The sequence below is a fragment of the Phyllobates terribilis genome, unplaced genomic scaffold, assembly GCF_046119375.1.
Source record: "Phyllobates terribilis strain yellow unplaced genomic scaffold, ASM4611937v1 Scaffold_5__5_contigs__length_657084704, whole genome shotgun sequence".
NCBI lineage: Eukaryota > Metazoa > Chordata > Amphibia > Anura > Dendrobatidae > Phyllobates > Phyllobates terribilis.
The window spans coordinates 156,555,464-156,579,778 of record NW_027362765.1 but is presented as its reverse complement, the minus strand read 5'-3'; the positions used below and the strand labels follow the sequence as shown (position 1 = coordinate 156,579,778).

The 24,315-nt window shown below is 44.2% G+C and overlaps 2 protein-coding genes across 8 annotated transcripts in view; one reads left to right on the top strand and one right to left on the bottom strand.

The window, feature by feature from the left end:
• Window positions 1-24,315, bottom strand: GNGT2 (G protein subunit gamma transducin 2). Of its 3 annotated transcripts, XR_012321788.1 has the most exons (3): window positions 24,233-24,315; window positions 23,767-23,837; window positions 140-275 (listed from the first exon to the last, which is right to left on the bottom strand). XR_012321788.1 is itself a non-coding variant. In XM_073681078.1 (2 exons), the coding sequence occupies exons 1-2, from the start codon at window positions 10,710-10,712 to the stop codon at window positions 150-152; spliced, it is 210 nt and encodes a 69-aa protein (XP_073537179.1). In that variant the 5' UTR covers window positions 10,713-11,019; the 3' UTR covers window positions 1-149. The 3 variants fall into 3 exon arrangements, 1 of the variants encoding a protein (XP_073537179.1); XM_073681078.1 differs by lacking the exons at window positions 23,767-23,837; window positions 24,233-24,315 and adding an exon at window positions 10,629-11,019 and having other exon boundaries at window positions 1-275; XR_012321789.1 differs by lacking the exons at window positions 23,767-23,837; window positions 24,233-24,315 and adding an exon at window positions 19,377-19,513 and having other exon boundaries at window positions 196-275.
• Window positions 20,785-24,315, top strand: part of ABI3 (ABI family member 3) — an 88,940-nt gene continuing 85,409 nt past the window's right edge. For 3 of the 5 annotated variants that reach the window (XM_073681076.1, XM_073681075.1, XM_073681074.1), the window contains exon 1: window positions 20,787-21,129. In XM_073681076.1, the coding sequence (XP_073537177.1) occupies window positions 20,956-21,129 (174 nt within the window). In that variant the 5' untranslated portion in view covers window positions 20,787-20,955. Of the gene's footprint in view, window positions 21,130-24,315 lie in introns of all 5 variants that reach the window. The other 2 variants (XM_073681077.1, XM_073681073.1) reach the window with 2 other exon arrangements.

The window sequence follows — 24,315 nt, the reverse complement described above, 5'->3', positions numbered from 1 at the left end:
CCTACTACATATCCCATCATCCTTTTTTGAAAGCCAAAGGAGAAGCCTCGTTTCCAAAATCTTACAGGCAAACACAATTTACTCTAATGACTGGACTACAATGGGAAAAGTTCATTGCATGGCTCCAGGAATCCGGTTTTGTGCAAGTGTCAGGAAACAGAACAGCCACCTTTCTCTTTAAATGGGTTTTTATCTTCTGGTACTCCTTTAATCAAGGGATCCTCTGTTGCTAGAGATTCCACGTAGGTCTTCATTTCCTGGGCAGATTTAGAGACCTTCAAAGAGAACAAAATAAATGTTGCCTCTGTTAATCTATAAACCATGACGATAAAATGCCCCAACCACGCTCGATCAATAAGTGGTTTGTGTTTACCCGTACCTCAAGCAAGAAAGCTCCTCACCTCAAAAGGTGTTTTACACCATAATTTTTCAAGATGAGTGCCTTGTCTCACTGCCTACCCTAAAGACTACAAAGTAGTTGACAACATAAAAAGTCAGAGGAGGCAATTGGGTCAATATAGTCTTCTTTTCACTCTGGGAATCTACTAGAGATTCCAGGAGAGAAGTCAACAATGAACTTCTGTTACATACCTTATAGACCCTGGAAGGGTTCACAAAAAAAACTTTGACGAAAAGCCATATATATCTATGGTAATTAGTTATACCTAATGCAGGACGAGAGGGGATAATATGACACGACTTCTGCTGATCTTCTGTAACATATACAGACAAAGCGAATACACTTGAAAAATGCTGATGTGTAACCAAACAAGGCCCGACAAGAATACGTTTCCATGATTTACTATCAAGATGTAGGAGTTGTCCTTTACTTTGTTAAAAAAAGGCTAACATCTTGCAAACTAAAGATTAGGCCTTTGGGTGTTTCCTTTTATTTCTATGGGAGTGTGCTGTGAGCATGCTGGTGACATGTGCAGGGATCACTGTGCCTGGAGAGGGAGGAGGAGCTTTTTTATATCATGTGCAGGGATCACTGTGCCTGGAGAGGGAGGAGGAGCTTTTTTATATCATCTGCTGGGATCATCCACCGTTCTATAACCCCAGGGTCCACATCAGTGTAAAATGGCAATATTTAAGGTTTTTTTATTTCATTTAGATTGACATGGAAAAATAAGGACATTTGCAAAAAGAAAAAAGTAAAAATTCTATATTTATTACTGTAAGGGGAGATTTAGGAACACAAAATAAAAAGTAGGAAGTTCCTAAATGACTTAGTGACTTCCTTAAACAACCTTAGTCAATTATCTTCTGGTAAATACAGTGTAATCCAACGCTATAGAAAATTATGGAAAATTGGAAATAGTCAAGTCAACGTATTGGCTTCCTGGTGTATAGTCATACTGAAGTTTGACTTTAGGTTCCTAGGCCCCCGTTATAAATCTGCACCAGAACTCCAATCAATTATGTGCAATGTGTATTACAAGTCTCTTCTTATATTGCAAAGGGTCCTACAGGCAAAAAGCACCAGGATCTGGGTGTGACTGCTACGCAATTCTATGCCCAGATGTATGTTCAAAAAGGTAAGTTAAGGGACGTAGACCAATAAGATGTCCTCAGTTCTGAGAACATCCAAAAATTGTACTTTGTGCAGCAGATGTCAGCTGTATCAATAGCTATTTTCACATTATGTAACCCATTGGTCTTGTACCTATGGGATGTCATGGTAACCTTTGGCCTAGCAAAGGTCCCATGTCTGCCATATGTATTTGCATATTAGATGCCTTATACAGAGAACATTAAGTTACCTGTAAAACAGTGACGGACAATAATATACTGCAAAAAAGTGTTTTGCACTGAATCATTAGGCAATCAGAGCATATGTATTATATGTATTATAGTAGAGCATTATATGTACCCCCTAATGGTGTCATAAAAAATACAACTCTTATTGCAAAAATCCAAGCCTTCACATTGGTAGAAAAGTTATTATTTTTGAAATGCAATGATTAAAAAAATGCTTTTCCCTGAAAATGAAAACTAATTAGATGAATTTAGATTAGTGAAATATATTCTGTTCTGTTACTTTATAATTCGAGATTTTTTTTATCTATATATTTTTATCTATATAAATTAATTAATTTATTCTATTGTCTTTACAACCTGTCTGATTGACTTCTAGGTATGTTCTTGGCATGATCTCTCACCTGTGCATAGGTCACTGTGGAGGAAGGGGAGGTGGTGAGCAGTGTCTAGCACAAATTGTCAATGATTGATCCATTGATCGTATGCTATCTGCCTTCAAGAAAGGACTACTGAAATAATCTCTGTAGAACAGGTAGTGTCAATTTATGATGAGTGGCTATAATTGGTTACAACTTCAGGATTTTTTCAAATATACAGTGGGGAGAATAAGTATTTGATACACTGCCGATTCTGCAAGTTTTCCCACCTACAAAGAATGGAGAGGTCTGTAATTTTTATCGCAGGTACACTTCAACTGTGAGAGACAGAATCTAAAAAAAAATCCAGAAAATCGCATTGCATGACTTTTACATAATTAATTAGCATTTTATTGCATTAATTAAGTATTTGATACTGTTACGGGTCTGGATGGTGGAACCACTGTGCCGTGGAACAAGGAGGGACTGAAGGGGCGTAACTAGGGGCCTCACCGAGACCGACTCTGGCAATAAGGCGGCTTAGTCGACTCTGTGAGCGAGGGAAAGACCGGGAAGGTGGGCCAGGTGCTACTCCGGGACCGACCTCGTGTAGGAGCAGGCGACTCCCACTGGACTAATGACAGACTACGACTGATATGGCAGATAGGCTGGCACATGAGCACGGCTGGTAGGCAGGCAGGCACCGCTGGTAGGTGGACAGGCGGGCACGGCTGATGGAAAGGCTGGCGGGCACGGCTGATGGACAGGCTGGCGGGCACGGCTGATAAACATTCTGGCGGGCAGCACTGGGACCTGAGGGTGAGGAGAGTGTTACTACACAAACTACAACATTGCCTAGGTACCTCCATTTTGGGGAAGGTGGCTTAAATAGAGGATGTCCTACGGCCATAGGCCGGGGACATTTTAGGACGGCGCGCGGCCCCTTTAAGAAGCACCCTCAGCACAGTGCATAGGGATCTGCGTGCCATGCATGCACCCCGGGCGGGCACAGCGTGGGAGACAGGAGGAGGAGCGGTGGGTGCAGGACCGGGGCCGCAGCGGTAAGGGGGTTGGCGTCTCTGCCGGGCAGGAGGCAGAGACTCCGGCTCTACAGTACCCCCCCTTTACGCCCTCTCTTCTTCAAGCCCGCAAGAAATTTTTCCAGAAGAAGAGGAGCGTGAATGTTCTCCCTGGGCTCCCATGACCTCTCCTCAGGACCAAACCCCTTCCAATCCGCAAGAAAAAATGTTTTTCCTCTTACCCTTTAGTAGCCAGAATGTTCTCTACCTCAAAAACGTCCTCAGCACAGACTGGAGCTTGAGTGGTACCCGGGTCATCAGAGAAAGGATTGAGGACGACAGGCTTGAGGAGAGACACATGAAAGGAGTTGGGGTTCCTTAAGGAGGCAGGGAGTTTCAGCTTGTATGCCACTGCATTAATCTGCCTCAAAATCTCGAAAGGGCCGATGTACCGTGGATCCAACTTGTATGAAGGTATTTTGAGACGAACATACTTGGATGATAACCAGACCTTGTCCCCTGCACGGAATACCGGCGGATCCAGACATCTCTTGAATGCATGTTTCTTCATCCACTCAGAGGTCTGTAGCAATGAAGACTTTGTGTCCTCCCAGATCACAGAAAAGTTTTTAACAAGAGACTCTGCGGCAGGATTGTCATCACAAGTGGAAACAGGAAACGGGACATTGGGGTGCTGACCGTATAACACAAAAAGCTGAGATTTGGCTGAAGATTCGCTCACATGATTATTGTAGGAAAATTCGGCCCAACTCGGCCCACCCAGTTGCTATGGTGGGCGTTGACCAAAGGAAGCTAGTGAGGATTGATACGCTCAACCTGGCCATTAGACTGTGGGTGATAAGCCGATGAGAAATCCAATGCGACATTCAGAAACTTGCACGTGGCTCTCCAGAAGCGTGAGGAAACTGGACCCCTCTATCAGAGACAATATGAAGAGGTAGGCTGTGGAGACGGAAGATGTGAAGAATGAACTCTTTAGCCAGCATTGGCGCAGAGGGTAGACCAGGCAGAGGAATGAAGTGAGCAATCTTGGAGAAGCAGTCAGCTACCACCCAAATGACAGTACAACCGGCCGATCCGTGATGAAATCCATCGCAATAAGCAGCCACGGAGTGGAAGGAACAGGTAAAGGAAGCAGTCGACCCATTGGAAGTTGCTCAGGAGTCTTGTTTCGGGCACAGGAAGAGCAGGCAGAGATGAAATCCACAGTATCCTTGCATAGGGTCGGTCACCAATAATGTCAGGAAATAAGCTGAGCCGTTTTCTTCTGTCCAGTGTGGCCTGCCGTTTCAGATGAATGACCCCAGAGTAGGACCCTCTTCCTATCCGGAGCCGCCACAAAAGTCTTACCTGGGGAAAGATGAGACAGATCAAATAGAGTTACCGTAATTATTCTGGAGGGCTCAATAGTGTTGAGGCTCCTCCTCTTGGTCAGTCGACAGAAATGATCTGGAGAGCGCGTCTGCCTTGATATTTTTCTCCCCTGGCCGGAAGTGGAGAATAAAATAAAGCAGGCAAAGAACAGAGACCATTTGGCCTGACGAGGGTTAAGTCATTGAGCGGACTGCAAGTAGGAGAGATTCTTATGATCCATGTAGATGACCACCAGATGTAGGGCCCCCTCTAGTAAGAATCGCCATTCCTCCAGCGCCAGATTGATGGCAAGCAGTTCCCGATCTCCAATGGAATAATTGCAACCGAAGGAGAGAAGAGCTTGGAAAAGAAGCCACAGGTCACCATTTGCCCGGACGAGGATTTTTGGGTCAGGAATGCTCCGGCCCCTGAAGAAGAAATATCTACCTCCAGGAATAACTGCTTGTTACAGTCAGGACGATGCTTTACTGGAGCAGAAGAGAAGGCTTGTTTCAAGGACACGAAGGCACTTTCCACCTCGGGAGTCCATTCCTTGGGATTAACCCCTTTGCGGGTCAGGGCAGACATGGGAGAAGTCTGGGAAGAGAAATGAGGAATGAACAGGCTGCAATAATTTGCAAATCCTAGAAACCACTGAATAGCCTTCAGTCCTTCAGGTCGGGGCCACTTTAGAACGGCAGATTCCTTCTCGGGATCTATCTTAAGGCCGGTCTCCGAGATTATGTATTCCAGGAATGGAAGAGAACTCTGCTCAAAAACACATTTCTCGAATTTGGCATATAACCGATTCTTCCTGAGCCTCTGCAATACTTGTCGAACGTCTCTCCGATGTGAGGGCAGATCAGGAGAGAACACCAGGATATCATCCAGGTACACTGCCACGCACGTGTATAAAAGTCTCAGAAGATGTCATTCATTAGCTCCTGAAAGACTGCAGGTGCGTTGCAGAGTCCGAAGGGCATCACGCAGTACTCGTAGTGGCCATCCCGAGTGTTGAATGCCGTCTTCCATTCGTCACCCTGGCGAATCCGGATCAGATTGTATGCTTCATGGAGATCGAGCTTGGTGAAGATCTTTGTGCCTTTGAGGCGATCAAATAACTTGGAAATGAGAGGTAGTGGATACTTGTTCTTTATAGTTATTTGATTTAGTTCCCCATAGTCGATACAAGGCCGAAGAGAGCCGTCCTTCTTCTTGACCAAGAAGAATCCTGCTCCAGCCGGAGAGGTGGATTTCTGGATAAATCCCCCAGCAAGATTCTCTTCAATGTAATCTGACATGGCACGGGTCTCGGCCAAAGACAGGGGGTAGATTCGACCACGGGGAGGTGAGGCACCGGGGATGAGGTAGATGGGATAATCATACGGCCTATGGGGAGGTAGTGTCTCTGCCTCTTTCTTGTCAAAGACGTCCGTGTATGACCAGTAGGGTGCTGGCAAGCCAGGTAGATTAGAGTGGACGGCGGTCGTGCAGGACGAACAGAAACCCGGCAGGTTTTGTGACACGCGTGACCCCAGCGGAGCACCTCTCCCGAACTCCAATTCAAGACTGGCTCGTGTCTCCGTAACCATGGCACACCTAACAATAGAGGATGGGAGAGACTGGACAACACATAGAAGGAGATTTTCTCCGAGTGCAGCATTCCTATCTAAAGAACCACCGGCTCGGTGACGAACAGAATGGACTCGGCAAGGAGTCTCCCATCCACCAAACAACCCGCCAATGGATCTGGGAGACTCTGGATAGGGATCTGGTACCGGTCCACAATGGCTTGTTGGATGAAGTTCCCAGCAGCGCCGGAATCCAGATAGGCAGTCTCGACAAAATGGATGTTGCCGCAGGATATGGCTACTGACAGCATCAGGGATGGAGAGGAAAGATTCTTGCCCAGGATGACCTCTCCAAGCAATCCTAGGCTCTGAAGTTTCCCAGCCTCTCAGGACAGGAGCGGATTACATGCTCCAGACTGCCACAAAAAAAGCATCTTCCTTTAGCGCGGTGGACCTCCTGGCGAGTTTTGACCATCGTCACCTGGTCAACTTGCATAGCTTCAGGTGTGGACGCCGAGGCTTGTTGTCTCTGAAAGGTAGATGCTGGGCGTCTCCCGGAGGTGGTCTCACACACCACCTCCTTAGAACGCTCCTGGAACCTGATGTCAAACCACGTGGCTAGAGACACTAGGTCATCAAAAGAGGAAGGTATGTCACAACCGGCCAGCTCGTCTTTGATTCGCCCAGAAAGGCCTTCCCAAAAAGGTAGCCACCAGAGCCGCATTATTCCAGGCGAATTCAGACAAGAGGGTGCAGAAACATACAGCGTACTGTCCCACTGTGAGGTTTCCCTGGCGCAGATGGAGGAGAGCGGAGGCTGTAGAGTAAGAGTACGCATGGCCAGGCTCATCGAAAACCCTCCGGAAGGCCTCGAGGAAGGCCTGGAGATTAGACACCAGAGGGTCCCTCCTCTCCCATAGGGAATTGAGCCATGCCAACGCGTCTCCAGTGAGATCAGATATGATGAAGGCCACTTTAGCCCAGTCAGAAGCAAACTGATGAGCCAGGAGCTCGAAGTGCAACGTGCACTGATTTACGAAGCCCTGACATAGAATGGGATCATCGCCAAATCGTGAAGGGGCAGACATAGGGGTCCAAAGCTGGATACAGGACCGCTACTGGGTTGAGGTGCCACCGGAGTGGTTACCGCTTGGGTAGGGGCAGGCACAGCAAGGGTAGACAGTGCATCCAGGCGGAAGTGTACAGTCCGCAGGAAGGACAGGATTGTATCCTGTTGCGATCTCTGGTGGGAGACCTCTTGGTAAAGGTCTGAGACCGAAGGAGCCTGGGAGCCATCGGATTTCATGGCCTGTGCAAACTGTTACAGGTCCGGATGGTGAAACCTCTGTGCCGTGGTACAAGGAGGGAACAGAGGGGCGTAACTAGGGACCTCATCCAGACCGACCCGGCAATACAGCGACTTAGTCGACTCCGTGAGCCAGGAAAAGACCAGGAAGGTGGGCCGGGTCCCATTCCGGGACCAACCTTGTGTGAGATCAGGCAACTCCCACGGGACTGATGACAGGATCCGACTGACTGGTAGGCGGACAGGCACAGCTGGTAGGCGGACAGGCGGGCACAGCTGATAGGCAGGCTGACAGGCACGGCTGCTAGACAGGCTGGCAGGCACGGCTGCTAGACAGGCTGGTGGGCAGCACTGGGACCTGGGGGCTGAGTAGAGTGTTACTACACAAACTACAACATTGCACAGGCATCTCCATTTTGGGGGAGGTGTCTTTCATGTAGGATGTCCTACGGCCATTGGCCGGGGACATTTTAGGATGTCATGAGCGGCCCCTTGAAGAAGCAGGGAGCGTGCGCACCCTCAGCACAGTTTCCAGCGATCTGCGCGTGATGTGCGCACCCCGGGCAGGCACGGCGTGGGAGACAGGAGGAGGAGCGGTGGGCACAGGACCGGGGCCACGGTGGTAAGGGGGTCAGCATCTCTGCCAGGCAGGAGGCAGAGACGCCGGCGCTACAGATACAATAGAAAAACAGAACTTAATATTTAGTACAGAAACCTTTGTTGGCAATTACAGAGGTCACACATTTGCTGTAGTTCTTGACCAAGTTTGCACACACTGCTGCAAGGATTTTGGCCCACTCCTCCATACAGATCTTCTCCAGATCTTTCAGGTTTCAGGGCTGTTGCAGGGCAACATTGACTTTCAGCTCCATCCAAAGATTTTCTATTGGGTTCAGGTCTGGAGACAGGCTAGGCCACTCCAGGACCTTGAAATGCTTCTTACGGAGGCACTCCTTAGTTGCCCTGGCTGTGTGTTTCATTGTCATGCTGGAAGACCCAGCCACGACCCATCTTCAATGCTCTTACTGAGGGAAGGAGGTTGTTGGCCAAAATCTCACAATACATAACCTCATCCAATACGGTGCAGTCGTCCTGTTCCCTTAGTAGAAAAGCACCCCTAAAGTATGATGTTTCCTCTACCATGGTTAACGGTTGGGATGGTGTTCCTAGGGTTGTACTTATCCTTCTTCTTTTTCCAAACACGGCGAGTGGAGTTTATATGAAAAGTTCTATTTTGGTCTCATCATGGACCACATGACCTTCTCCCAGGCTTCCTCTGGATCAGTCATATGGTCACTGGCAAAGATCAAACGGGCCTGGACATGTGCTGGAGTGAGCAGGGGACTTTGCTTGCCCTGCAGAATTTTAATCCATGACAGCGTTGTGTGTTACTAACGGTAATATTTGAGACTGTGGTCCCAGCTCTCTTCAGGTCATTGACTAGTTTCTCTCATGTAGTTCTGGGCTGATTCCAGACCTTTCTCAGAATCATCCTTACCTCACGAGATGAGATATTGCATGGAGTCCCAGACCAAGGAAGATTGACAATCAACTTGTGTTTCTTCCATTTTCTAATAATTGTGCCAATAATTATTACCTTCTCACCAAGCTGCTTGCCTATTGTCCTGTAGCCCATCCCAGCCTTGTGCAGGTCTAAAACTTTGTCCCTGGTTTCCTTAGACAGCTCTTTGGTCTTGGCCATGGTGTAGAGGTTGGAGTGTGATTGACTGAGTGTGTGGACAGGTGTCTTTTATACAGGTAACAAGTTCAAACAGGTGAAATTAATACAGGTAATGAGTGCAGAGTAGCATGAGATCCAGAATTCTTGCTGGTTGATAGATGATCAAATACTTATTTCATGCAATAAAATGCAATTAAATTATTTAAAACTCATACAATGTGATTTTCTGTTTTTATTTTTAGATTCTGTCTCTCAAAGTTGAAGTGTACCTACGATAAAAATTACAGACCTCTCCATTCTTTGAAGGCGAGAAAACTTGCAAAATCGACAGAGTATCAAATATTTATGTTCCCCACTGTAGATAATGGCATTGACAATTCAAAAACCCTAAAAAACGTTTAGATAATGACCTATTGTTTGAATCAAGTTTTTATGTTAATGATACATTTTCTTTGAAGGGAGTGTGATATAAAGTCCATGCAGATATTTTTGGGATTTTGTGGATTTTTATGTAAAACACTTGAGAATAGAAATACTTTTACTTTTAATACACATTTGTCTATACATTTACTTTATATAAAAGTAATAATAAATAAGATAGCCAGAGAACGTATCAAAATGTTTGGTGGATTCTGAAATGCTGTATACTGTATATTATGTATGAGATTTCCAATTACATGTAGATATAGAAACCTTTGCTTTTAGAGAACTTACTGCTCCCCAAGAAAAATATGTAATTATATACGACTACCCAAAAGAAGATACAACTAAAAAACAGAAGTAATATAACACACCTGCACAAAAAAAGCAAAAATTTAAAACACATGAGAATATACTGGTAATAAAATTAGAACCAACACGAGAATATACCAAGCAAAGGACATACAATTATGCAAAATGACATAATACAAAAGAAAGCACTCTTACAAAACAAAAATGAGAAAATGTAACGAGAACTTACAACACAAGGTTTCATACAACTAGAAAAAAGAACATACAAGATGATACCCTACTTAAAAGAACAACTACTCATAATAACACAAAAAACATACAACTAGATGGAGGATCAAACAACTAGAAAATGTACAACTACACTAAAAAATATAATACAAGACAAACAAAAAATGATACAACTACAGGAAAGACCATATAGCTAGAAAATGTACAACTACACGAAACAACATAATACATGACAAGCAAAAAAACATACAAATACAAGGACGACTACAACTAAAAAAATGTAGAACTACACTAAAGGACATAATAAATCGCAAACAAAAATCATACAACTAGATGGAGGTCCATACAACTAAAAAATGTACAAGTATACTAAAGAACATAAAACAACATGAACAAAAAACATACAACTGCATGGAGGATCATACAACTAGAAAATGTACAACTACACTAAAGAACATAATGCAAGACGACATAGAACTACACAAGAGAACATGACAAAAAGTGAACATACAGCTATACATACATGAACATACATACAGACTCACATAGATACGAATGAGTAGACATAATAATTTTGATGGAAAAAGGCTGATACATTACCAGCACCCTTTCTGTTTTGGTTTCTTTTCGTAGCTGCTCAACCTCCATCTTCAGAAGGTCTTTCTCTGTCATGTCTTGGGCCATTTTACAACTTTAAATGAGCCCCACTGATTATATAGTCCCAAATAAAGAAGGTAACTAATGGTCTTCACAACAATACCCTGAGATTATTATCACGTTTTGTTAATAATGGGATAGTAGCCCTAGTTTTCTGGAGATTTTTGATGGTGATGGTGGTCTTCAGGAGAAGGAAATTTTTGTGAAGAAAACTCAAGAAAGCTCCTCAGAAAATGGCATGTTGCTGTTCATCTAAATGCATATAGAGAACGTGAATGTCTTTATGTACAGGGGATGCTGAGCCAGGCCTTGCTATCTCCTCTCATGTCTCATCCCTCTCATTCAGACTGGCGATATTGAAGACCACAGATGGAATATCCTCTTTAATCCTAATCTGATAAAGGGCTTAGCATCTAACCTTCTTACAGCTCTGTCGGGATATACGGTGTATACATCTATGTGTCAGATAAAGAAAATAATTCTTCATGTCTAGAACAACTGGAGAAGTGTTCAGTACATATAGTGTTACCATACATATAGGACTGCTTTTATTATATATTAAGCAATATATTATACGATCATCACAGAATTACAGGGGGCTTTTTGCATCCATTTATCCATTACAATTAATTCTATCTCTCCTCAACCTCTGCTCATTAAACAAGCTACAGCCACTAGTCTGCTTAGTATTATTGTCTCTTTCCCTTTAATAAATAAGATGGGGGCTGAAAGAGATATAGAGGCTCCGTGTGCCATTGTTGCCATGGGCAGATTACTGATTGAGATTTTATAATATTACTGGGTCATTAAAACATTGACAGAAGCTGATATAAATCATTTATTTTTTTCAATGAGGTCACACATATGGCTCAAGATAGGGGAAATCCAGTGAAGGTTTGTATATTAACAACATTGAAATCCCCCAAATTAAGATATTCAGGCCTTCCCTTCCCTTGAATGCCCACTACAAGGGCACTATTGGAGATAATTTTCATAATTTGTTCCTTTGTTCTATCCAGTTTGTGGAAATATCTTGACAAAATCGGGACTATATTGATTTGAACATGACCCAGCACCCATTTGTGCTGCACAAGGCTACTCTTCGCTACTGAAGGCTCAACATTAGTTAAAGAGTAGCTAAGCTTTTTTATTATTTCATTATCCTCCAAACATTGAAAAGTAATACTTTTTTTGTAGTACACTTCATTACCCTATTTTGCTTTTATCACTCCCAAGTCCCAAATGCCAAATTGCAGTTCTATTTAAATTTTCAGTTAATGCTCCTTTAGAAGCTCCTTTCAACTGCTACTCGGCAAAGATCTGTGCACTATATTCAGTGTGTTGGAATTCTCCTGGCTTAGTACCATGGTGGAGAGCAGAGAGGCTCTGTCAGCGAATATCCCATACACAGTAATCAATACAAAAAAAAAGTTTATTCTTTAAAGAAAGATCATGCCACCATTCAGTCCTAAATTCCGTGGGAGAGAAGTAGAAAAATGCTGGGCTCTGCTGCCAAAAAATGAGGGAGTGAAATGCCATGGACCATAACCAGGAGGGGTTATTTTTTTTACGATGTGGCACCATTCTCGTTACAGCCAAGCAACGGACATAATAGATGTTGAAATAGTGATGTTCTCGTGTTCATGAACAGAGCATTTTTCCTGGTATTACGATCCTGTATTCGCATGGATTTCCTACACAGTTTCCCCCAACACAAAAGTTAGATTGTGAGCCCCAAGGTGGTCCGGGAATGAAGTGAGTGATGACGATTTCTGTACAGCGCTCTGGAATTTGTTAGTGATATATAACTGAATATAATAAATAAATAAAAGTGTTTTTATTATGTTTTTCAGCTGCAACATATAAAGAGGGATAAAGTTATTGTGGGATATATTTGGAGACACTAGTATGTAGTTTTATGGGACTTTTTTCATGTTCCCGATAATTTCAATAAATTGATGATTAGGTTTAGTTTTACAGCAGGCATCCCAGTGACCAGCTGTTAACTGTGAAGTACCCTAACACTAATATCTGAGCAGCACCACCACAGGGGAAATAAAGCATTACAAAGCTCGCATTGATATCTATGGGCTATTAATATTATAAGAACGTGCTGGGTCCATCCTCCACAATAAAAATCACTCTTTATAGCTGCTCCAATTTGCAGCCATTCCAATTATTTGATGATTATGAATGAAGAACCACCCCCCACCCATATTAACTGCTAACCCTGTAACTCACAGAAATGCTACAGTAGCATCAGCCTTCTATGCAGGGGCAGACACTGACATTGAAGGTCCCCTTTGTAGGACAAGTGTCTGGACCACCCTTCTGTATGGCTGAACAGGCTACAGATGTGGTATGATCACACCTACATCTATGCTACCTTCTACCTGCCTGTATTGTGCAGAAAAGAGCACCGAATCTCTGGTTGAGACCGCCAGAGAATGAGAATAAGAGATAATAAGTCTGAGCACAAACTCGGGCGAGGGAGTTGTTCATGCGCAGGGCTTATGGTGTGGGTGCTGAAGAGACAGCGGAATGAATCAATTCAATCCTATCTACATACTCAGCAAGGGGAGATTACTGGAGCATCTGAAGTGGGAGAGCCCAGTATAGATCATCTTTACCAAAACCAGCAAGGCCAATTCCAATAAGGGTCAAACATCAGAGTAAGATGAGTCACAGCAAAAGGGCACCTGGTGTACAGAGACTCTAACTGCAGAAGGTAGGAAAGACAGACTACAAAAATAACCTTGTGGATTAGATTTAAACTGTGGACAACCCCTGAGCAGAAGTTTCCCCAGAGACTATTTAAACAAGCAGTCTCCTCAAAGTTGTTATCCTCTTAAAGGGGTCGTCGGGTCTAAAATCACACAGAGTGATTGCACACTTTTTATTTTAGACCTGACAACCCCTTTAATATATTGTAGTCATATTATATAGCACTGTGTACTTACTATTCTTAATTTTACCCTTCTATCCAGTTGATTCTTCTCTTTTCCATTAGGTCTATGACATCATGTGATTAAAATCTGACTAACTGAATCCTTCTAAGCTCTACGTAAAAACAGGAAATCTATTTTCCCTGCATGGGTCATCATTAGAACTAAAGTTCTATGTCACTGCAAAGTCCCTGACAGGAGGGAGGAGAAGAGCAGCTGGGTCAGTAGTTGAAGAGAAGGTGGAGCTGAGCTGACAGACACATTTCAGTGATGTATCCCTGTAGTTCTGCTGATGACTCATGCAGGGGAAAAGACTTCACTGTTTCTACATAGAGCTTAGAAGGATTCAGTCTGTTTTTAATCACGTGATGTCATAGACCTAATGGAAAAAAATAATTAACTGGGTAGAAAGGCAAAATGAGCAATTGTAAGTACACAGTGCTATATAATATGATGATTGCAATATATTAAGAGGATAAAAACTTTGATCAGAGTGCTTCTTTAAGCTAACTACCATCATTACTGTTTATTAGTAATAACCCAAATATGGGTAGTACAATACTTGTCAAGTGTTAATGTTTTGTACTACTGTTATTTAATGTATGCACAATTATGTATGTCCATACTTATGATGTGTATGATATCATTGTGTATATGCCTTTGAGAATACATAAGTTTGTAGTTTTATATACCCACTTGATATTGAGATAGCTAACCAGACTAGCGAATTTCCCCAATTTCATATGCTCACACCACAGATGTTTCTGGTTAGTGGGAGTGATTAATGTTATATGTAGGCCACAACTACAGGTTGAAGTTTGGAGCAGTTACTTTGAGGTGATGGAGAAGTTGAGAGGAGTAGGAGGCCTCTGCTTATGAAGATGTAGGAGTAGTAGACAAGTCTAGCGCCATGAAACCTGCATACCCTCAAGGAGGGGAGACAGCTAGAATACCCACAGGGGCAGGGCTGCCCTATATTGAAGTGGATAAAGCAACAACTGGAGAGTATAAGACATAAGAGGGCTAATCCGCTATATTAAATGGGAGAGAGATTTTACCAAAGTTGGATATTAAGGCCTAATGCAGACAATAATGCCTTTTAGAGTCGAGTAGAGTGAAGTGTGTAGACCTAAACACCAAGGAAGTAGATACAGAGCCAAAGCCCTGAATAGTTTTGCAGAGTATGCCACTAACCAAACTCAAGAAAAAACCCTGTAGTAAGTACTGTATTTTGCGGATTATAATATGCACCGGATTATAAAATGCACCTAGGTTTTAGAGGTGGTGACGCGCCCCCTGGGCCGTGGGATACTCGGCAGCCAAGCCTCTATGGATGCTGGTGGGGGGGATATCACGGTGGCTGGCCCGGTCCGTGACCCAGAGCGGTCAATAAAAAGGGGGAATTATTTATAGGGGATTTGTAAAGTTTGTGGATATTGCAGGTTGTGCTGGGCATTGTAGTGCAGGGGGAAAGATGGCGCAGCTGAAATAATGGACGGAGGCGGTGCGGTGCAGTCATCCGAGTCTTTACTCACAGTTTTCATGTACGTTCCACTGATACACTGCGCGGGTGCCAGCCTCCCACGTCGCGCTGTGTTCACCAGACCGGGGGTTCAGCTCTTCCTCGGGTAGGTTAGGAGCACCTGATGGAACCCCGCTTTCTTATGTTCCTCTCTAGACCGACTTCACGCTGGGTCTTCTCCCTCCTGCCCTGCGCTTCCCCACTCGCAGTCCCGCTCGGGTGCTCTGAAGTCCCTCCTGTCTAACTGGAGTTCCCGGACCTGCTTGACCCTCACGGTGATTGGAATGATGCTTTGGCAACTGAACTATGAAAGCCAGAAGCCTCCGGTTTTTCCAGCCGAGACCTGAAGTAACACGGCTGGTCCAGGGGCCGGTCCCCTTCTTGTGACCTGATCCCTCTGTCTTCTGATAGATTCGGGGCGTACGGGTGCCGTCTTGCACTCGCCGTACCCCCTGGGATCCCTTTAACAGAACAGAGCCTACTCCTCTGCTCCCCTCCTGGGCCTCTAGCACTAGGCCCTACTTGTGAAGCAGAGCTCCTAAAGAGACTCTGCTCCCAGACTGTCTTCACCCTCTCCTCTCTCTGACTGAACTCCCTGTCCTGCCACCCTAAGATGGCTTCCCTTTATATACCTACCACTATGGTGCTCCCCTAAACTGCTTCCTCCACCCACACCCACTACTGGTTCCCCCTACCTTTGGGTTCCCCCCACTCCAGCCAGGGACAGGGCTCAGCACTGTGCACATGCTTCTTGCCCTTCCAGCCGGCCTGGAGCAGTGTAGTGTTATATGCGGGTGTTGGGGTTTCAGGCAGCACTCCCTCCTTACCTGAGAGAAGGAGATACCACACCTCTGGTTGAGGTGCAGTACCTCTGTGATGACTGAACCCTCAGGGGCGCCACACTCCCCCCTGGTAAAGCACAGCACGTCCGCTGGAACTGAGCAAAACACGGTATATTAGACATGCAGTTTTTAGAATGCATTCGCATATAAGATAAGTAACAAAAACATTTCTTCCCTTTATGGGAGGCACTTCTCTTTAAACGTTACAGGTCATCGTTACACTATAAAACTCCTTTAATAACATTGTGTAACTGGGTGTCCATTTTTCTTTTTAAACAAGTGCAAAAGTAGCAGCATGAGGGACCCGTCCGCAAACCCTCAACGTAGGCCCTGGGCGTGGCTGCAGGGCATAAGTGATCCTGGTCCTGGACCACGTCTTCCGCCACGCCAAACGGGTTTTTCTTCTGAGGTCACTTGATTGCACTTATAAAACCAATAGGGAGCAATTTAAGAAGTGCAGAACTATGTACAATATCAGTTCTCGGCTGCTCACAGTCCTCAGCTGAAGTCTGTATACCCTGATGGGTAATTATGAAAACACACATAAATCAAACATTATTTCAAACTCCTATACCCTTACGGGTGACTATATACACAATGTTCAGTCCCACTTACTGCACTTAGTAATGGGGTCCCCGCCTTGGGTACTTTTGTTTTTTGCTGGACCCAGCCAGGTCATCAGCTAAGAAATGCGGGGGCGTGTCCTCTCCTTCCTCAATCACGCGGTACACCTTGAGGGCATACCACCCGCGTTCCCCGTGGTGTCGAGTGTAAGTGACACGGTCACCGGGGTACAAGTTCCGGTCGGGATGGCCCTGTTCCAGCTCGGGCTCAACATCCCGCCGGTTCACGAAAATATCCCTGCTGAAATTGGGATTGCGAATAAACAAAAATTTCGGCCACAACTGCCAGGAAAATTGTTCGGGATGCAAAGAAAAACCCACAAATAACATCAGCTGAAATTCAGGACTCTCTGAAAACTAGCGGTGTGTATGTTTCAAGACGCACAATAAGGAGGCACTTGAAGAAAAATAGGCTGCATGGTCGAGTCGCCGGAAGAAAGCCTTTACTGCGCAAATGCCACAAAGTAACTCGCCTACAATATGCCAAGCAGCACAGAGACAAGCCTCAAAACTTCTGGAACAAGGTAATTTGGAGTGATGAGACCAAAATTGAACATTTTGGCCACAACCATAAACGTTACATTTGGAAAGAGGTCAACAAGGCCTATGGTGAAAGGAACACCATTCTTACAGTAAAGCACGGAGGTGTATCGCTGATGTTTTGGGGATGTGTGAGCTACAAAGTCACAGGAAACTTGGTAAAAGTTGTAGGAAAGATGAATGCAGCATGTTATCAGCAAATACTGGAGGCAAATTTGCACTCATCAGCCCGAAAGCTGCGCATGGGAAGTACTTGGACGTTCCAACATGACAACGATCCAAAACACAAGGCCAAGTCGACCTGTCATTGGCTACAACAAAACAAAGTGAAGGTTCTGGTGTGGCCCTCTCAGTCTCCTGACCTTAATATCTTTGAGCCACTCTGGGGAGATCTCAAGTGTGCCGTTCATGCTAGACAGGCCAGGAATTTACAGGAACTGAAGGCTTTTTGCCTAGAAGAATGGGCAGCTTTACCATCTGAGAAAATAAAGAACCTCATCCATAACTACCACAAAAGACTTCAAGCTGTCATTGATGTTAGAGGGGGTAATACACGCTATTAAGAACTGGGGTATGTGAACTTTTGATCAGCGTCATTTGGATGTTTTTTGGTTGTCATTAAGATTTAAAAAGCGAAAATGACTCGCCGCCTGGGCCGTGGGGTACTCCAAACCGGGTCTTCTGGTGTACGGCGCTTAGGGGGGGTAGTAGTCTCCGCGTGGTGGTGACCCGGTCCGTGGCTCAGGGCGGTCAAACCAGTGGCAGTTGAATGTCCGACTATGTCACCCGTGGATCGCGGTCAGAGTGAACCGCCGCTGCAGGACAGACCGCTGAGGCAGGTGTTGTGGGTGCAGCAGAGAATAGTACAACTCCCCACGGGAGGAGTGTGGCCTCAGGACAGTGTGTAGATAGGATGGGGGTGATGAGGGTTGTGGTGCAGGATGTCCCAGTACCGTTAGTGCTGGCGTGGTAAGAAACACGGAGACAACGTGTTGCAGTCCAGGTTCTTTGCTCACAGTTCGTCTACTCCAAGCCACTTCTGTACAGGTAATGGCTGCCCACGTCGTGCCGTGCTCTCCAGGTGAGGGGCTCGGCCAACTCCCAGGTCTCTTTGGAGCGCTTCACAGGACCCCCTTTGTGTGTCCTTTCTCTTGCCTTCCATACCCCACCAGTGACCACGCTTCTGTCCAGCTGCCTCGGGCATTGGCGGGCAAACGTTGGCCTCCATTTCCCTGACCCTATGTGGTGCCTTTCTAGCGGGTGTAGCGAGGGGCTGCGCCACTTAAAATGTCGCAGCCTCCGGTTCCTAGCTGAGGGTAGTCTCACGCCTCCTCTAGTAAGGGATCCGGTACCCTCTCTTGGCCTGACCCCTCCACTTCGGTAGATTCGGGCGTGCAGTGGCGACTGGGGTCCCTTCTTTCCTGTTCCTGGAGCCTCCTCCGCTCCTCTTCCTTCCCTCTCCTCTCCAGGCTCTGGCCTCTAGACTAGGCCCGCCTCTGGAGCAGAGCTCGTGCAGAGCCTCTGCTCCCTGTCACTTCTCCTCAGACTGAGCCTTGAATCCAAGATGGCTCCTCCCTTTTATACTTCCTAACTGTGCACCCAGGAACTACTCTCTCCTACCATTCACTACAGGGTTCCCCCTTCCTAGGTGTTCCCTCCCCCCACTCCAGCCAGGGACAGGGACTGTCGTGCTCTACCTGGAGCATATCGGTCGCCCTGCCCCCCGGAAATGTGGTGTAATGCATGCAGGTATCGGGGTCCTGATCCACACTCCATCCTTACCTGGAAGTGGGATATCACACCTCTGGGTGAGGTGCAATACCTCTGTAGCAACCGAGCCCCCGGGGTGCTACAAAAACACTGTAGTTTGAAAATAAATGGCTTCACCCAACCAATAACCATGAGCAGAGAAAAAGTTTTTTTGTTATCATTCATATTCTCTGAAACAAAGACAAGAAAGCAAAAATTCTGCCGGGGTATGTAAAACTTTTGAGCACAACTATATTATCCCCATCCTGGTATATATGCCCTCATTCTGGTATATATGATCCTCATCCTGGTATACAGTATATGGCCCTCATCCTGGTATATATGATCTCCATCCTGGTATATATGGCCCTCATTCTGATATATAGGATCTCCATCCTGGTATACAGTATATGGCAACAAGGTGTATCCATCGGGATTGTCCTATCCTGTCTCTAGTGCTAAAACCTTACCTTGTGTCAGCCAACCTCAATGTAGATAAGGGCAGAGCAGGACAGGAGCCCGACTGTTCAGACACCTGCCCATGGGAAGCTACAGTAAGTAGATGAAATGCCTTAATTTTTCTTGGGTTTTCTCTGTGAAATGGCCACAGTGTGAAAGTGCTCTTACACATTGCACATATATCAACTTGTGCTCCAGCTCATTTCTTTAGTTTTACAGTCCAGAGTCCAGTTTTACTTTTACAGTCCAATTTTACTATCCAGAGAATATCCTGCTGTCATGTTACGTTTATGCCTGCACCTTTGTACAATGAACAATGTACCGTAAAAGCTTTATGCACAACAGGAACCAAACCTAAGTTTGATTTCAACGCCTGCTGCTGTCCTGTTCTCCTAGAATTTTCTATAATTATCAGCCTGGGGTAACTCGTATAACAACAATGGCCAAGGAATGAGTACAGCCCAGCCCAGTGTTGCACCATTTTCCGCAGTGAAAGGAATGACCCTGGCCCGTTATTCTTGTATCTGCACACCACACATCCACTGTGAAGGATCAGCTCATGTTCTGTTACATATCAAGCCATGTAAGAAATGGCAATTATCGATATTCAGCCAAATCATCTATAAGTAAACAGTTATTTCCAATGCTTGTCCAAGTGTTTGTCACCTTTCCACTTGTACTTTACAGCTCTAATAGAAAACCTCTAAATAAAAGAAAAGACTGGATGGTTTCACACATCCCCCAGACACACACACACACATACACACAATCTCCCCATTTTTAGCATTTTTTAATAACATTTAACATATTTTCCAACCTGTTTGGTTGTAAAATATGGACATTTTTAGACCTGCCCAAGCTCTAATCTGGAAAAGGCAAAACCAGAGGGAACATCCACTATTACCAAGTTTTGAGTAAGCCTCAGCCCTGTTTGCCTTGGGACATGCCCGAATTTGCCATGATTGTTTCTAAAAATGTAAGGGCATCCCTGGAAAATTCAGGACTGCTAGCAACTAGGATCTTGTTTAAGGTTCTAATCAAAGAACGGAGCATCATGGGAGTCTGAGAAGTTAAAAAGTCATCTCACAGTGTATTTAGCTCAATTGACCAAAAAATGTTCTGAGTTTTGAGTGGAGAACTTCTGATCTTTTTTAAGTACCATATATAATAAATGAGGTCATCTATAATGCAGATAGCCATTAGGGTCAGAGTGCCACCGATGAAGATAAAGAGGCTTTCAATATGAAAACCACAACACTCCGATCTCTTATAGTATATTATCTGGTAAAAAAAACTTTCACGAAAGTCAGAACATTGTCATAGGTTGTTCTTCTGGGTGGGGGTTTTGTCTCTTACTTCTTCATTCATCCAAGAGAGAAGTGGTTCTTAAATGTAGTCTGTTTTTCTGCTGCAAAAACCCCTGACCTATTAAATTGTACTCTGTGAACATGTAAGTAAAGCATGAAGTAACGACAGAGAAGCATGACATATAGTGAATGTATTGCAGGCGACACAGTACATTGTGGTTTCATGTGAGGAAGTGTCTCAGAGGCACCGTCTGTTCTCAAAGTCACTGTTAAGATGCTCTGAATGCAGTACAGTTGCAGAATGGCTTACTTGATGAATAAGACTCCAGATGTCTCATCACCAAGACATGAAATAAAGGACATTTACAGAGAAGTGTTTACAGCAAGGCAAGCCTTGAGGGACAGCTACCAGAACCTGCAGGATGTTGCCGATTACTGCGAGAAGAACTATATGGAGGTAAGAGGACAATAGAAAACCATTGACTCCAGGAGTGAAACCAGGTTTGGCTAGGGAGTTTTTGAGATATCAGGCTTGATAAGTCATAAGTGGTTTTACTGGGTGTGGGTGGGACAACTTATGGGATCATCTAACAAGTTTGTGGTTGAGTACCAACTTTACTCTTATGGTGTTGATGGGTGGTATGAAGGAGAAGGAGTTACTAAAGTATGTTTCCATATTCAACCTTGAAAGACATGGAGGTATTTATAGCTAAACTAAACCATTTCAAGAAGACTACTCTATGAGATACCATTGTACCAAAGTACATTTTTCAGAGCTGAGGTCAATGTTTACAAACTTTAATCCCATGCTACAAGAAATAATCTATGCCACAAAGATATAACATATGGATAAAAGTCAGAAAATTGTATTATATGTTATAAAGTGCTACTTTGTATCACATAATTTTATTAGGTGTCACAGAAGATTAGCCTTTGCCCTTGTTCCATATTGGTAGTAGATACGTCGGCGCAAAATATCAATATGTGCTCAACATATAGCAAATGGTCATGAAAGGGAAGATTTGGAGGAATACAGATAAATACAGTTAGGTCCATATATATTTGGACAGAGACAACATTTTTCTAATTTTGGTTGTAGACATTACCACAATGAATTTTAAATAAAACAATTCAGATGCAGTTGAAGTTCAGACTTTCAGCTTTCATTTGAAGGTATCCACATTAAAATTGGATGAAGGGTTTAGGAGTTTCAGCTCCTTAACATGTGCCACCCTGTTTTTAAAGGGACCAAAAGTAATTGGACAATTGACTGCAAGGCTATTTCATGGACAGGTGTGGGCAATCCCTTCGTTATGTCATTCTCAATTAAGCAGATAAAAGGCCTGGAGTTGATTTGAGGTGTGGTGCTTGCATTTGGAAGGTTTTGCTGTGAAGTAAACATGCAGTCAAAGGAGCTCTCCATGCAGGTGAAACAAGCCATCCTTAAGCTGCAAAAACAGAAAAAAACCATCCGAGAAATTGCTACAGTATTAGGAGTGGCAAAATCTACAGTTTGGTACATCCTGATAAAGAAAGAAAGCACTGGTGAACTAATCAATGCAAAAAGACCTGGGCGCCCACAGAAGACAACAGTGGTGGATGATCGCAGAATAATCTCCATGGTGAAGAGAAACCCCTTCACAACAGCCAACCAAGTGAACAACACTCTCCAGGAGGTAGGCATTTCAATATCCAAATTTACCATAAAGAGAAGACTGCATGAAAGTAAATACAGAGGGTTCAGTGCACGGTACAAGTCACTCATAAGCATCATGAATAAAAAGGCTAGACTGGACTTTGCTAAAAAACATCTAAAAAAGCCAGCACAGTTCTGGAAGAACATTCTTTGGACAGATGAAACCAAGATCAACCTCTACCAGAATGATGGAAAGAGAAAAGTATGGCGAAGGCGTGGTACAGCTCATGATCCAAAGCATACCACATCATCTGTAAAACACGGCAGAGGCAGTGTGATGGCTTGGGCATGCATGGCTGCCAGTGGCACTGGGTCACTAGTGTTTATTGATGATGTGACACAGGACAGAAGCAGCCGAATCAATTCTGATGTATTCAGAGCCATACTGTGTGCTCAGATCCAGCCAAATGAAGCCAAACTGATTGGTCGTCGTTTCATACTACAGATGGACAATGACCCAAAACATAAAGCCAAAGCAACCCAGGAGTTTATTAAAGAAAAGAAGTGGAATATTCTTGAATGGCCAAGTCAGTCACCTGATCTCAACCCAATTGAGCATGCATTTCACTTGTTAAAGACTAAACTTCTGACAGAAAGGCCCATAAACAAACAGCAACTGAAAACCACCGCAGTGAAGGCCTGGCAGAGCATCAAAAAGGAGGAAACCCAGCGTCTGGTGATGTCCATGAGTTCAAGACTTCAGGCAGTCATTGCCAACAAAGGGTTTTAAACCAAGTACTAGAAATGAACATTTTATTTACAATTGTTTAATCTGTCCAATTACTTTTGGTCCCTTTAAAAACAGGGTGGCACACGTTAAGGAGCTTAAACTCCTAAACCCTTCATCCAATTTTAATGTGGATACCCTCAAATGAAAGCTGAAAGTCTGAACTTCAACTGCATCTGAATTGTTTTGTTTAAAATTCATTGTGGTAATGTCTAGAACCAAAATTAGAAAAATGTTGTCTCTGTCCAAATATATATGGACCTAAATGTATGGTATTAGCTATATAAATTCTGCATCTCCCCTCCATTCTGTACAACATTCTGTAGAGGTCATTAATCCATAGGCTTAGCATACCCTCCATATACTGTGAAGACATCTATTAAATGTGACAGCTACTAACGCAGTATTAGCAGGTCGCCTCCATTATCAGCTTTAGTAAGGCCCTGAACTACATACCCTATGTAGTGGCCAATCATTCAGTAATTGTCTCGACTACTATTATAGTCTGTTCACAGTATTTTTTTTTTATTTCTGAAACTGTGATTGAATCCCAGTAATCTGCAGGGAATTGGAAGTAAGTGTTAAGTTTATCTGTAGCTCCCCCACAGGGGAAATAAAGCATTGCTCTTTTAGCATTAAAAACAATGGGCTGTCCATATTTATGCACTTACCGATGGGGTTCTCCAGAGAGAGGTATATTTTGCAGATGCTCTGATTTGTGCTTAGCTGATGGAGAACAGGACTGTGTAAAGACAACATAGTTACATAGTTACATAGTTTACATAGTTTATAAGTGGCACTGTAGACTATTGGATCTGGACACCTCTAATAAACTCCCAACTAAACTTTTTTTTTCCAGAAAACTCTGATACTCTAATAATGAAGGCTGTGATCTGGAATGGCAGACACTCCATTATTTGAGAAAGACAAGTTTTTATAGAGACACAATAATAATTACAGCTTTTTATGGGAGATAGGCAGCTCATACCAAGGAATCAGTGTCTCCTATCACTCACGTTTTCAGCTGAAGAGCAGATTGGCATTGAGCTAACAGCAAATTTGGTATACTCAATCTTAATACTACCCCAACCACTTGTCTATATACCAGTTTCTGCGATACACAAGGAGAGACATTACCCCTTAGATCTCCTTCAGAGGCCTCTCACCCAGCCAAATAGAGTGTCTGGTTTAGCCTTTATCTAAGTCATCTGGCAAGGAAA

Excerpts from the sequence above, each read along its gene's own strand:
- GNGT2 (XM_073681078.1), bottom strand. The coding sequence starts at position 10,712 with ATGGCCCAAGACATGACAGAGAAAGACCTTCTGAAGATGGAGGTTGAG. Across the intron at positions 276-10,628 it reads CCAAAACAGAAAGGGTGCTG|GTCTCTAAATCTGCCCAGGA; the intron begins GTAATGTATCAG and ends TTCTCTTTGAAG.